Source organism: Somniosus microcephalus, chromosome 9, assembly GCF_052327205.1.
Source record: "Somniosus microcephalus isolate GS21.2 chromosome 9, FLI_Smic_1.0, whole genome shotgun sequence".
Taxonomy (NCBI): Eukaryota; Metazoa; Chordata; class Chondrichthyes; order Squaliformes; family Somniosidae; genus Somniosus; species Somniosus microcephalus.
In genome coordinates this window covers 133,322,082-133,337,544 of record NC_140995.1, presented here as the reverse complement: position 1 = coordinate 133,337,544, position 15,463 = coordinate 133,322,082, and the positions used below count along the sequence as shown (strand labels likewise).

At 46.7% G+C, this 15,463-nt stretch overlaps 1 protein-coding gene across 3 annotated transcripts in view; it reads left to right on the top strand.

Annotated features, from left to right (window-relative positions):
• nkain2 (sodium/potassium transporting ATPase interacting 2) overlaps positions 1-15,463 on the top strand; it is a 1,023,309-nt gene that overhangs the window by 803,860 nt on the left and 203,986 nt on the right. For 2 of the 3 annotated variants that reach the window (XM_085997218.1, XM_085997219.1), the window contains exon 4: positions 8,527-8,727. In XM_085997218.1, coding sequence (XP_085853344.1) covers positions 8,527-8,727 — 201 coding nt within the window. Of the gene's footprint in view, positions 1-8,526; positions 8,728-12,830; positions 13,268-15,463 lie in introns of those variants that run through there. The other variant, XM_085997220.1, reaches the window with a different exon arrangement.

The following is a 15,463-nucleotide window of genomic DNA, read 5'->3' as shown; positions in this document are numbered from 1 at the left end:
GTACACGAGAACATTGCTGCCCGGGATGCAAGGAACGCACTCATCTTGGCCAGATGTGCTTAGCCTAGCCAATCAAGCACTTTTGCCTCGCAGCTTCTTACCTGAGCATCGATAATGGCCAAGAACCAGCGGAGTCCTAGCAATTTGACCACCATACTGATAATTGCAAGTAATCCTAAGCCCTCAATGTGGAAGTCCCATTTGCGAAATGACACACGCCACAACTACAGCAGTAGCCATCAGATTTTTTATTTACAGTAATCATCTGATGGCTATTTAACATAAAACGTCAAATTTCACCCAAGTGACTACCCTTGTGACCATTTGATCAGTATCTTTCTCTTACGCGTGCTCCTACATGGTGCTTCCCCTGTGGCTTCAGCAGATGTGGAGGCCCCTTGCTCACTTTCTTGCTGCTCCTGTCTCAACACCTTTGGTGGGCGTCCACTGGGGTTGCGAACCTGTGAGGGCTTGCCAACAGTCTGCTGCTCCTGCGGCTGTGCAGGGGTTGAGACGCCGATCTCAGTTGGGTGTGGACTCTGGTGGGGCTCTGACCGAGGGCTCTGTCGTGGCCTGGAAGTGTGAGCGCTTGGAGAGGAGCCCCCACTGTCTGCCACCAACTTCCCTCTCATGGGTCAGGTCCCCCTCAGCACTTGCAAGTGGCTTGAGAGCACCTTGCTGCATATCAGGGGGGCCATGGGGACCCGTTTCTGCACTGGCAGTCCTACTCAGAAGGACTTCCATGAAGGCCTGGTTTCTCTGTTCAATAGATGACCATCGCTCTTCCAGAGATGTCATTCTATTCAGAACACTCACCATGTTTTCTGCACTCTGGCGACTTATCACCTCCATGGAGGTTGCCATCCTTTCCATGGTGATGCGTTCATGTGCCAATGACTCCCAAAGGCTCTGCTCATGTTCGCAATGGACTCCTCCATTCACTCCACACTCGCAGCGACCCTGGAGACAAAACCTGCCAGAGACTCCTGCATCTGTTCCTGGAGTTCCAGCACCGCTGATCTTATGGATGGACCCAGAGGCAGAGGGTCGACATACAGCTGAGCCGAGCTGGCAGAGTCCTGCGCCCTCCGACTAGGGCTCTCCACTGCTCTCCCTGTCTCCACAATCTGCTGATGCTCACTTGTGAGCTGTGATACACCAGATGACAACATTACTCTATCTTGCGATGTTCCCTCCGAGGTGTGAGCATCTGCGCTGGTGCTGGGTGCGGTGAATTCTGCTGACACTGTGCCCTCAGAGATTGCAGCTTCCTCTGAGGAGTCTTGAGGCTCATGCTCTTCCTCCTGGATAGTGGGGATGGGTACTTGCGATGGTCCTGTGGGGGAGTAAAGGAAAGAGTCAAAGATGTGAGGCCAAGGTTACATGCACATTGCATATTGCAGATGATCATAAGTCCATCTGTTAGAGCTTCAGAATCATTATCAGTGACTCATGCAATGTCATTGAGAGAGATGGAAAACTATTCTGTCACCAGCTTGCTGTGATGCGCCCGTCTGTCCATCCCCCACTTGGGAATTTTCCTCCACTCCCACGATCTCCAGGACCGCCTCCTCCCAGGTGGTGAGCTGGGCTACTGAGGGTGGTCCTCCTCCTGTCCTTGCTCTTTCCCTCTTATTGTGAGCTCTCTTTTCCTGCAATGAGGGAGACAAGTGGAGTTTGAGTGAGAATGAAGGAGTGAGTGTAGAGAATCCATAGCATAAATGCTTAGAAGGAGACAAAGATGGAGTGAGGTGGCAAGACCAAGGGCTCTCCCTGTATTTTGTAAGTTGTAATTGCATCAAAGTGATAGGGAGTGTGAGGGCTGCATAGTTGAATAGTTAGGTGAATGTGACCATAGAGAGAGAGGGAATGGGAAAGGGTGCCTGGATGTCAGTGTCAGGTGGGATGTGGAGGAAGAGATTGCTAAAGCTGAGTGCTGGTGAGGAGAGGCAATGGGGATCAGATTGAGGGTGATGGGAAATTCATACTCACTTTTCCAGTGCGCAGAAGGTCATGAAACCTCTTCCTGCACTGAAGCCAGGTTCTGTGGGTTATTGACAAAGAGTTGACCTCCTCTGCCACCTGGATCCACACAGCCTTGGTTTGCTGGGGAGGCTTCTTCCTCCCTGAAGAAGGGAAGAGCACCTCTTTATTTGCTCTTGCTCCCTCTACTAAAGCCTGCAGGGCAATGTCATTAAAGTGGGGTGCAGACCTAGGTCTCTGGCTGGCCATTCTTCCTGCAGCTGCCTCTAACATGCAAGGGCAAAAGCTTGGCAGTCTGCAGAAGAAGCATGGCTTGTTGCAGACCTTAAATGCAGCAGCAATGATGATGTCATCGGAGGTGACTTTCAGACTGGAAAAACTCATTGGCCATGGGTTCCCACACGTTGGAACTCAATTGGCCAATTAAGTTAAAATGGCATTTTTCCACATCGATTTAGAATCGGGTGGCTAACACGAAATGCGGATTACACGACTCCAGCCCACCCCAGTATCAAAATCCAGCCCGGTGGATGCATTGGTTGTGATCTTCCAAAATTCCCTAGATTCTAGAATGGTCCCAGTGGAAGGTAGCAAACATAACCCCGCTATTCAAGAAAAGAGGGAGAAAGAAAACAGGGAACCACAGGCCAGTTAGCCTGACATCAGTCATCACGAAAGTGCTGGAATCCATTATTAAGGAAGTGGTAACAGGGCACTTAGAAAATCATAATATGATTAGGCAGAGTCAACATGGTTTTATGAAAGGGAAATCTTGTTTAACAAATTTATTAGAGTTTTTTGAGGATGTAACTAGCAGGATAGATAAAGGGGAACCAGTAAATGTAGTATATTTGGATTTCCAAAAGGCATTTGATAAGGTGCCACATAAAAGGTTGCTACGCAAGATGAGGGCTCATGAGTTTGGAGTTAATATATTAGCATGGATAGAGGATTGGTTATTGGGCAGAAAACAGAGAGTAGGGATGAACGGGTCATTTTCCGGTTGGCAGGCTGTAACTAGTGGGGTGACGCAAGGATCAGTGCTTGGGCCTCAGCTATTTAGAATCTATATTAATGACTTAGATGAAGTGACCGAGTACAATGTATCCAAGTTTGCTGATGATACAAAGTTGGTGGGAAAGTAAGCTGTGAGGAGGACACAAAGTGCTGAATTTTCTCAATGGAGATGTGTTAGAGGCGGGACTGCTGCGTGCCTGGTTTCAGTCCCGCCTCCATCAGCCTCTGACCAATGTAAGATTCGCAAAATTTCTACATTTCCCCAAAGGTTATTAATAAGAAAAGGGACCCTGCATGGACATTTTAATGAAAAAGTGTACCCAAGATGGCGTCCGCGCCTCGTGGCAGAAAGCCTGTGAGATTTTAAAAACTTGGACTCTGCGGCACAGGCAGCTCGTGGAGAAATTGAAACCAAAGCTGCAGTTTCTGTGAAGAGAGACTTTGCATTTTGAAAACCAGACAGGACTTTGAATTATGTATTAGGCCAAATCGGAGACAGATCAAAACCCAATTAGGCCAATAGTTAAGGCCATCAAGCAGTTTGCATAAATAATCGGGAACAGCTTAAGGAAGCCATCGAGGCTGGACAGGCCCATTAAGATGTATTAATAACAAGACATGTCAATTATCAGGCCAGTAGATGCGATTACCGGCCATCTAAAAACAGTTAGAGTAGATTGCTACCGTTATTTAAAATAGCCCGCCAAGATTGGGACAAAGGACTAACCTGATTTGGCGCGCAGATAAGGCCCATCCAAAGGAGTATAATTGTAGGCCCACTGGCAACCTTCTCTCTCTGCTCTCAGCCTTTGCTCCGGCTCCGGCCCCTTGCCCTCGTGGCTACTGCTCTTCACCCGTCCCGCGCTTACCGCCCGGCCACTGCCCGTGCCTTCCCCATTCCATCAGGGACGCCTGGCATTGTGCCAGGCGGACACGGACAAACCAGGCCAGGCGAGGCGGGACGCGACGAGGCGAGGTGGTGAAGAAGACGAATGGAAAGACGATTGAAGGAAAGCTTCGAATAATCGGGCCTTCAGTCCAGCTGACCTGCGACTATCTTCATGCAAACTCCAACTGCCGGCCGAGGAAGAGGAACCATCATCCCTGCGAGGTAAAGTACCCAAGCAGAGACTTTAACTTTGGGGTACTTGTACCTGGACGACGCCCTTGCAGCACCCCGAGACCACGTGACGACGGCAGGCTCCAGCGAGCACAAAGAGCGAACCCCAAACCCCACCGCTGTTTTGAATTCAGCAGATATTTTGGATTGGTGAACATGAATTCTGGCCCCTCATAGCTTAATCTGGTTAGGTACAGGGGGTGGGATAAGGATAAGGGGATTGTTAAGATAGTCGTTTTCCCTCGATGTGCCGTGTGTTCCCCATTCCCTGTATAAGTATAGTTATTTTGCATTTTGCCTGTAAAGTTTATACTAGTAACTTTTCATAAGATTGTGTTAACTTCTTCTTCAATAAAAATCTTGGTTTTGCTTACATCCAACCACCTGTCTACTCGAGTCTTTTCTGTATCGCCATCTGTACCTAAGTCCGGTATCTAGAACCCAGGGGCGTGGGAGCGATTCGAACTGCTCATAAACAGTCAGAGGCATAACTGACTGGGCGTACGCGCCACCCCACACCACCACCCCCTACACCAACCAGCGGGATCTTCCACTGATTGACCTTGTTAAGCCCGCCCAGCGGGCTCAGCAGGCCAATTAGGTGGAATTCAGTGACAGAGCACGTCAACATATGACGTGTCATCTGTCAAGAATTTTTGATAGAAGAAATATCAGCTCTGTGAAGTTGTCAAACACGGACATTCTATGTAGTTTGATGAAGCCTTGTGTTCAGGACTCATCAAACCTTTCTACTTTGTAGAAATCAGATGACTGTTGGATCAGAGGACCCAACAGCCAGCCTGTGATCTCTACAATGGACTCCAGCTCCACAGCAGCTGAAGGCTGTAGGCAGAAACAAAGGTAAGTGAACATTTTCTAACACTTTACACTCACCACACATACTTGCCACTCCACACTTGCACCCATCACTCACCTCTATATCGCACTTTCAGACCCTGCAGACCTCCTACTCGGCTCCTGCACCCTGGCGGGGTTCCCTGAGGTTGGGAAGCCCGCACTTTGGAATGAAAAATGGGGATAATCCTATTTTCTGCCTATTAATTACCTGTTAACAGGCAGCTAATAGGCGTTAATCCCTTTCCCGCCTCGAGGAGACGGGACCCGGGGCAGGACGGCTTCCCGCCTCCTGGCAAGAGGGCATGGAGGTGGGTTGGGGTGGGTTTACCACCCACCCCCAAATTCTGCAACTTTCCCGGCAGTCCCGCCTCCGTACCCGCCTCCTCGGGGCTGAGAAAATCCAGCCCAAAGAGCCTCCAAATGGATATAGACAGGTTAACTGAGTGGGCAATAAGATGGCAGATGGAACATAATGTGGGGAAATGTGAGGTTTGGTAGGAAGAATAGAAAAAAATAATATTTTTTAAATGGTGAGAAACTATTAAATGTTGGTGTTCAGAGAGATTTCGGCATCCCCGTACAGGAAACACAGAAAGTTAGCATGCAGGTACAGCAAGCAATTAGGAAGGCAAATGGCAAGTTGCCCTTAGAGCCGGTGCAATGAAGGTTCATTAGATTGATCCCTGGGATGAGAGGGTTGTCCTATGAGGAGAGATAGAGTAGATTGGGCCTATACTCTCTGGAGTTTAGAAGAATGAGAGGTGATCTCATTGAAACATAAGATTCTATGGGGGATTGACAAGGTAGATGCTGAGAGCGAGTTTCCCCTGGTTGGATAGTCTAGAACTAGGGGGTAAACTCTCTGCTGTGGATGCTGAGTCATTGAGCATATTCAAGGCTGAGATAGGTAGATTTTTGGACTCTAGGGGAATCAAGGGATTTGGGGATCAGGCAGGAAAGTGGAGTTGTGGTCAAAGGTCAGCCATTATCTTATTGAATGGAGGAGCAGGCTCGAACGGCCATACGGCCTACTTCTGCTCCTAATTCTTATGTTCTTATGTTACATTCTCAGAAATTTGCAAACTGACTCCCCTTCTCTCAGAGATTTTCAAATGAACTCCCAAATTCCAACAGAGCAACTCCTTTTATTTCCCAGAAAAGAATTACTGGGACTTCCTGGGCATGGAATAATTTACGACTCAAATTTATAAATGAACTGTTTGCTGAACACCCATCCACCTCTCAATCCCACAATGGGCCTTGCCATTCCAGTTGGCCAGCAATATGTTTGTTGCCTCCAAAGATTTCCTCTGCAGATCGCATGCGTTGCATTAGTATCTTCTCTACTATTTAACTGTCGGCCTCTTCTGCCAGATCCACCATTGATGCCTTTGTGCTGAGAAGTCAAGGCACGCATGTCACTGCAACTAGCAGCTAGCCTCACATAGTTTAGACAAGACAACCTTGGATGTGGCTATTACTGTGCAATAGCAGTTACACAAGTGAATGCTGAGCACTTTCCAAGGATCAAGTTGATGTGCTTTTCTTGTTGATGCTGCTATCCATCACATAGAGATGCTATTTCCGGACAAAACCCTATCCACTCCATTGTTCTTTCTTTCTTAGTAAAACTGTTCATAATCAAAATAACATTGTTAAATAGAATTACATTGGCTGTTTGAAGACCAAAACAAGTTCTCAACTTGGGTAGGTGTGTAATCCAGTGAAAGACAAGCAGATCTAAAATGTTACACTCTCCATGAAAACCTTAAGATAGGGCACATACAAAGGAAAACAGTTCTGTTTCTGACTTTGAGCAGAAAAAATTGGATTGGGAAAAGTCATGATTAAAGTGTAACCTTTTTAGCAATTTCAGTGATTAACACAGTCTACTGGTATGATATTCATATTGGCTCTGCAGTGACTTGCAAGTATATCGCCGTTCCGTCATCGTCACTGGGTCAAAATCCTGGAACTCCCTCCCTAACAGCACATGGACTGCAGCAGTTCAAGAAGGTGGCTCACCACCACCTTCTCAAGGGCAACTAGGGATGGGCAATAAATGCTGGCCTTGCCAGCGATGCCCACATCCCATGAACAAATTAAAAAAAAACTTTTCTAGTTGCACAATGTGTGTTTTCAGCCAGTTGTTTATGGATATCACTGAGAACTTCTTCTTTGAAGTGATCACGCAAAGTTCAAGTTACTCCTTGCCACAGAGTATTATATCAACTAGAATGGCGCAGTTATAAGAATAATCTCTTAATAGGATTTGGTTGAAAAGGCAATTAATCCTTGGATCCTCCCATCAGTTATTGGTGCCACACAAATTTCCAATTCTTTCAGAACTCGGGGGACTTTCCCCTAGTTCCATATAATTTAAGGTGCTTCCACATTATTGTAAAAGGTACAATGCCGGTGGGGTATGTATGGAACAGGGAGGCATGTTGATGTGGATCAAGGGGTCAGTTTTCCTCCTGGCCTCCTGGGCATCTGAAGAAAATGTAATTCATATAATTCCAAAAAATGGGGTCAGAGAGAACGTAATCCATTGCTCTGAGACGTATTAAATTGTTCAACAAAAAATCAAAATCCTGCTACAGTTTGTTCAAGCTACTTTGCAGTTTTTTTAAACTGATCATTTTGTTACATAATCCAAAAAACAAAAATTCTATATTCAGTGAGCATCATGTTAGCCTGAAAACTTGCGGGGGTGGAGAGAAGGAGGGACATCTCAACACAACTGCTGCGATGCACCTGCCCACGATCTTTTCCATTGGCCCGTCAAAATCCCCTGTTTTGAATGCATTGATAGGTGCCTATATCACCCAGACACATCTGGGGCGTCTGCCAGAAAAATTAAGCCAGAAAGTCCAGCGCAGAAGGCCTAGTTGGAGAAGGGGACGATTGGGATACCACCTAGAAATAAATTGTAGCTTACCTTGTGGCCCACTTTATAAGCTGTACAAAAAGAAAGTTGAAAAAAAATTGGTTTGGTGGTCCAGCCCTTGAACCCAGCCAGGATCGCTACGTCAGTCCTGCAGCCACCAATGGTCCGGACACTACACCTGATCTGAGCGGGTGTACATCTGCCAACTATATGCCAGGTCACTGAGGCCGTGCGACAAAGAATCTCCTGAAATAGAGAGATCCTGCCCCAGGCTCTATCACCCCTTCCCCTTAATTCAACCTTTCGAGCCTGTTCCGCCATTCAATTATATCAAGGCTAATCTGAACCTCAACCCCATTGACCCACCGTTGCTAAATACCCCTTGATACCCTTACCTAATAAAAATGTAATTATGCTAATCAAGCTATTCTACTAATTTCTATACTTCCCATTATTTTGCCATTCTTTCATGTTGGAAACAAGGTGAAAGTTGACCGCTTAAAAATAACTTGCTAAAGAATTTAAGCAATAGGGTTTTGCCTTATGGTCAAATATATGGTCAACTGAGAATTTACTAATAGCTAATGATCACCTCATTGTATGACAAGATGCATTACATTTCAACAGCTTTTAAACCCATCATTTCTTTCTGCTACAGGATACCGACCTGATAATGACCTTTAACATTTCTATGCATCGCACTTGGTGGATGGAGAATGGACCAGGATGTGTGGTGGCGACTATAACTGATACTCCAGAATGGGTACCAGAGGATCACCGCTACATTTATATCAGAGGGTGCCTGCTAGAATACCAGTATATAGAAGTGGCACATAGTTCACTACAAGTTATCCTTGCAGTAAGTACTCATCACCTTTCAATAGTTCACTTCATGTAATTTATATAGTGGGGGTGAATCTCTGCGGGGGTTCTCCCGTTCATCCGCAGTAACTTTGGCAGAAGAGACACAGAAACCCTGGAAAAACATTTGTAAGCGCCATTTACCCATTTTTCCAGGGTTTCTGCAGCTTTTCCACCACGGACCCCCACGGAAGCTCATCCCCAGTGTCTATAATCTTAGATCGTGGAATGTTAGAAAATAATTGGTAGCTATGATTTCTTTTTTGCTGAGAAACCCAGGCGAGGAGCTAAGACCATTGTTGTAGGATATTGGACAGTTGAAGAGATTAAAAAAAGATGATGTAAATCAGGAAAAGTGATTATGGGACACCAACATTCGATTTTAAAAGCATGAAGGTTGTAGAGGAAAAGAAAGACTGAGGCTGGTAAGTGGTTCCACAGATTTGTAGTGCTGGGAAAGAAAGAGTTAAAATAAGAGACTGTGATGAGTCTTGAGCCGGGATTGTCCTTTTTGCGGTGAAATTCTGGCAGGGCAAGACCTAAATCAGAAATACACCATGGGATCCCGGTGAGATTGCTGCCACTGATAGAGAGCCTGCAATGAGCTGAATATTGATGGTACTGCACCAGAAAAAACATTGCAGTACCAGAAGCATAGGCAATGGACCTTAAAGACTAGAGGCCATGTCTCAGTGAAGGCCTCAGGGTAAGATTGAAGGGAGAGGAAGCCACTCTCCCTCCACAGGGACAACTTAGGGTCATGACCATCACTTCCCGGGACTATTGCCAGCTTCCTCCAGGTGGTTCAATGAAGCAATGATAAAACCGGCGGAGAGGAGGGAAATCCACTGGCGATTCAGGCACTGTTTCCCCTGCCACCATTTACATAAGTCAAGGGGGGGAAGGAGAGGCCAGCAGCAACCCCAGCAGAGGTAGGGGGAGAGAAATGCAGGTCTGGTGTTTAGCCAGCAGCAGGCTCCTCATCCCTCATTTTCCTTCATTCTCTCCTGTGATCCCACCGAATTTTGCACAGGATCACGGAAGAGAATCCCAGCATTGATTTCAACAAAGTGGAGATATAGGGAGGAGAGAGAATGTGTACGATGGTGTGTTTGGAGCTTAGAATGAACAAGAAATATCCAAAGGAGCACGAATTATATCAGTATCCATAAAGTAACAATAAGAATGGTTGTCATGGAGAGAGAGACATTGGAAGGATAGAAGTGAGAGAGGATCGCCAGTCAGATGAAAAGGGGGCCGAAATCTCTGCATCACAATTCTAGAGGCAGTGTTGGAAGGGCAGGAAATTTGGTCGGGACCCAGAGACACTGGGTCCCAGCTGAATGAAGTTTACATTGGCCTTGTTAAGCAGCAAAGCCTCCAATCAGCCTTTACAGTATTAGAGGAAGTTGGGCTGGGGTCTCCCTAAATCGAGAGTTCCCGCAACCTCAGCCCTCAGTGACCTGAGGCATATCATTGGCAGCTGTACCCCTCGTAAGAGCAGGCATACCAGCTACCTTCCTGGCAGAAGTGGGGCCCACCTGGGTCCAAGCTGGGATCGAGGTCTGGACCCCCGAAGAGGAGGCAGGTAATTAATTTTTTAGAGTGGGCCCCTACTGAGGAGACTGTTGCATACACCATCAAGAAGTTTCCTGTGGAGGCCCTGACATCTCCCCACCCCTGGCCTGAGCGCTCATGCCACAATTTGCGCTCTTCTGTGTAATACAGGCTGCCTAGGTGTAGGGGACCCACCTGGTGACCCGCCGGAGATATGTAAATTAGCTGACCTTCACTTGACCCCGCGTACTCTGGCAGGATAAGCGGCAGAGGTCACTGGTGGGCATGATCCCAGCGTATTTGGCCTGCGGGTTGTCAGGGTCCTTTCAATAAATTGGCTCTCTAACTGCAGTGTGTATCTAGAGGGGGCATGGAGATTGCCTGTGGCTTGCTACAGCGTAGTGTAGCTACTAGCCCCCAAGGATGAGAAAACATTTTTGTAACTTTTTTAAAAAGCTCCTTGGTCAATGCAATTTGATCACCCTCTGTTTGATTGTATCAGCTTTCAGGCTCTTTCATTTATAAATACCTCCTCCACAGTTCATAATATCAGACATCTCTTTAAGCATTGCTATGGTGCATATGATGGAAATTATGCCAAATTACATTTTTCCATCATTTGCATAGAATTTTGGTTTTCCGGCCAATATTTATGTGGACATATTCTACAGCCTACCCTTTAAAGTACGTGTGGTGCCAGAATCTGAGCTGGTGCTTGCTAGGGTAAGATCGAGTGATGGTGCATCTTCAGGAATGCTGGCCTCCCTTTGCTGAGGTGGCAGAGGGGTGTCATTTTCAGCACCTGAAATGAAAGAGAGGGACAAGGGTTAGCTTTTGCTGTGAAGCTTTCCAAATCAAAATATTGTCCTCACAAGCTCAACAATTTGCATTTTATTATAAAATATGTGGAATAGCTTATAGGACATGCACTAACATAAAATACAACTGAGGTGGTTAAATTGGATAACCGCAGAAAACGGGCGCAGGGATCGCGATGCGCGATTAACCCGCACCCATTGATTGAAATGCAGGAACGATGCCAACTTTGTGTTGCCTGCTCATTATAATGATTTCTGTATGCAGCCAGTACTAACTGCGTTGTTCATTGGCTGTACGCATCAGCAGGGGGCCCAATATCGTTACTGCTGAGTACTACCTAAAGCTAGCTTGCACCTCTTAAAGGGAAGGTGCACTGTGGCTGCTGGAGGTGCAGAGATTATTGGGAATAGTGTGCTGTGCAACAATCAACAATAGCTGACCATGGGAAAGAGCAGGCAGCAAGACTTTCAGACGTTGCACTGGAGGTCTTATTGAAGGTGTGGAACGGAGTAGAGATGTCATTTACCCTCAGGAGACTAGAGGCCCGCCAGACACATGCTCAGAAGGCAGTGGCAAGAGATAGTGAAGGATGTCAATGCCAGGAGGATTGCTCCAAGAAGATGGAGGCAGTGCAGGAAGAAGTTTAATGATCTCACACGAGTTGTCAAGATCAGTGAATGCATCTTCAAATGCCATATCCTATCAACTGCACTACTAGCCTCAGCCACCGCTCAATTCACTCCACCCCCATCACTCACCTACCAACAATCTCTATCAATCAAGATGCATACCTAACAATCATATGCTTCACCTCACCCTCACACACTTAGCGCCATTGCAACCCTCAAACCCACATCTCACAGATTGCGCACACTGCCATATATTCAACCATAGCTAGTGTCAGCCAGTGGCTCAGTTGGTAGTATACCTTGCCTCTGAGTCAAGAAGATTGTAGGTTCAAGTCATACTCCAGAGACTTGAGCAGAAAAATCTAGGCTGACACTCCAGTGTAGTGCTGTGGGAGTGCTGCACAGTTGAATGGTGCCATCTTTCGGATAAGATGTTAAACTAAGGCCCTGTCTGCTCTCTCAGGTGGATGTAAATGATCCTATGGCACTATTTTGAAGAAAAGCAGGGGAGTTATCCCTGGTGTCCTGGCCAATATTTATCCCTCAATCAACAGCACTAAAAAACATTATCTGGTCATTATCACATTGCTGTTTGTGGGAGTTTGCTGTGTGCAAATTGGCTGCCACATTTCCTACATTATAACAGTGACTACACTTCAAAGTGCTTTGGGGTGTCTGGTGGTCATGAAAGGTGCTATATAAATGCAAGTCTTTTTTGTATGGCAGCCACATCACACACACAGATTGCACGACACTCAATGACACACTTTCCCCTCTCCTGCAGGAGAAGGTGGTGCACAACCAGAGGCAGCAGGAAATAACCGGAGGGGGAGAGGCATGCCTGCATGTTCTAACCCCCATGGAGGAAACGGTGGTGGCCATTATGGGAAGGGCCGTTGCTGAGGCCGTGGCCACCGGCGGGACCGAAGCTATTGAAGATGAGGTTTCCGCATACCTAATCCTCCTTCTCTCATCTCGCTTCTCCCTCTTCCCACAATCTCTTCTGACAGAGAAGCTGCTGATAGTGTAAGCACACACTACTTACTTTCTCCTCTCCCCTCACCACAACCCAACCCTTGTCCCTTTTTCCTTTCAGATACCCAAGAACTGCAACCTGTCCAGGCAGTGAAGAAAGAGCAAGAAGACAGTGAAGATGAAGACACATTGTCACTCGATTTTACAGTTGCAGCTACCAGTTCAGATACTGATACGTAATTAAAGGATAGCATAGAGGCAGGATCTGCATGTGGTGAAACACCACGCAAAAGTACGGTGCAGCCAGCGCTGGGGAAAGGACAGCACAGGTGCCAGCTCATCAGGGCAGAGCACTCAGATGATGACTTTGATGGGCCAGGTGTCTTGTTTTGCACACTTTGTACAAAAATAATAAATTGCAGGACAACGGAGTATTACAGTTTAAACTCTTTTATGAAGCATTAGGTCTGTGATCTCAATCATACAGCACAGTGGGGACAAGATGGAGTCAGGACCCCTTACAGATGCCTGCAGGCCAATGACAACTCAGCATGTGATCACATGTGAATATAATAGGATTTCCTTACAGATGCCTGCGGGCCAATGATAATTCAATATGCAAATGTTACATCCCCTTGTAAAAGAAAAATGTTATGCATTACTTTTAAACCTTTCTTCTACATAATGTTCTCGGTAGCATAAACATATAAGTAAACTCAGCATTTAACTAGCACTGAAAACATCTCAACATTTCAATAACGATGTACAGTTTTTTTTTAGGGCAGCGATCCGCCTATACCCTTTGACAGTTCACAAGTCAAGATTAACTCTAGGCTTGACCTCTCGTCCCGACCTTGTGTGGTATGCAACTGAGCATGCTCCTGAATCGGTCAACAAATCAGGTTCAGGTTTAGGTTCAGGTAAGGATGATGTGTTTTGTGTATTGCTCTGTTCATCACACTCTGTTGAACTGATCCTCTCGTCGGAATGATGGTGTTGTTCCTTGGTGTTCAGGGGGTGACTGCGATTGCGGCGGTACACCTGTCCTTCTGGGGTGTGGACATGATACGATCGCTCAGTGTCAGCTGGCTGGATGACGACTGCTGGCTTCCAGTAGTCATGCTCCTGGATTCTGACAGATTCTCCATTGTGCAGTGACAGCAGTAGTCTAGCTGACCTGTCATAGTATCTCTTTTGGTGTTGCTGTCTCTGTACACGTTTTGCATGCACTTGCTTGCAGCTGACGACCTCTGGCTGCAGCTGCTGGTTGGTGCTTGGAAGGATTGAGCGAAGTCTGCGGCTCATCAACAGCTGTGCTGATGACTTGAAGCTGTCAACCGGAGTGTTGCGGTACTTAAGGAGACTGATGTAGGGGTCTCTTTTGTCCGCTTTGGCTTTGTCCATGAGTGTTTTTGCAATCTGGACAGTTTTTTCAGCAAGGCCATTATTTGAGGGTAATGTGGGCTTGATGTGACATGTGTGAAATCCCATGCCTTGGCAAACGACTCGAACTCTTTTGATTTGTATTGGGGGCCATTGTCTGAGACTAAAGTCACTACCTCTACCAGTCCTCGTTGTTCCATGTGAACAGATCCGTTGCCGCGACCTGCCAGGGCTACGGTGAGGTATCATGGGCTCTTTGACAGTTGATGGGCGGCGTTCTAGACAAATGGAACATTTTCCGACAATGTCCTCAATGTGTTTGCACATTCCGGGCCAAAACATAATGTCATGTGCTCTTTGTTTGCATTTTTCCATGCCCATATGTCCAGCATGAATTTTTGTCAACATCTCTTCTCTGAGACTGGTAGGAATGATGATTTTCTCCCCTTTGAAGACGATTCCGTTGATTTGTGACAGTTCGTCTCTGTGGTTCCAGAATTCAGATATGCTCTGAGGGCATTTCCTCCTTTCCTCAGGCCATCCTTCGTGTATGATTTCGCTCAGCAGTGTGAGTTGTGCATCTTTCTCTGTTCCTGCTCAGATCTCCTTCAGTTTTGAATCACTCACAGGTAAGCTGTTGTACACCATGTGCACCTGCACATCCATGCCTTCACTGAGGCTGCTGTCCTGGTAGCTAAGAGACTTTCTGGAGAGCGTGTCTGCGACAGGAATGTCTTTGCCTGGACGGTGAATGATTGTGAAGTCGTACTTCTGTAGCTGAAGGATCATTCTATGTAGCCTTGGTGGGGCTGCGGCTAGTGGTTTCCTTATGATTGACTCGAGGGGCTTGTGGTCGGATTCCACAATGACTTGTCGGCCATAGGCGTACTGGTGGAAACGCTTACATCCAAACAGAATTGCATATAGCTGTTTCTCGATTTGAGCATAGTTGATTTCACTGTCTGTGAGAGATCTGGAAGCGTAGCCGATGGGCTTTCCTTCTTGCAGTAATACTGCACCTAGTCCGTACTTTGACACGTCCACTTGTAGTCTGAGCTCTTTGTTGGAGTCGAAGTAGGCAAGAACTGGTCCTGGTTCTCTGGTGATTAGGTCTTTCATTTTCTGAAATGCTGTGTCATGTTGTTTGTCCCACAGGAACTCATTGGATTGTTTGAGCAACTGACGCATAGGTGCGTTGATTTCGGAGTGGCTCGGGGCAAACTTGGCTAAGTAGTTAACCATGCCCAGTACTGTCTCTAGCTCTGCGTGGTTCTTCGGCGGCTCCATCTTCATGGCGGAGATTTTCTCTGGATCCGGCTTAATGCCATCAGTTGAGAGGCAATGCCCGAAATAACTGATCTCGGTGGATCC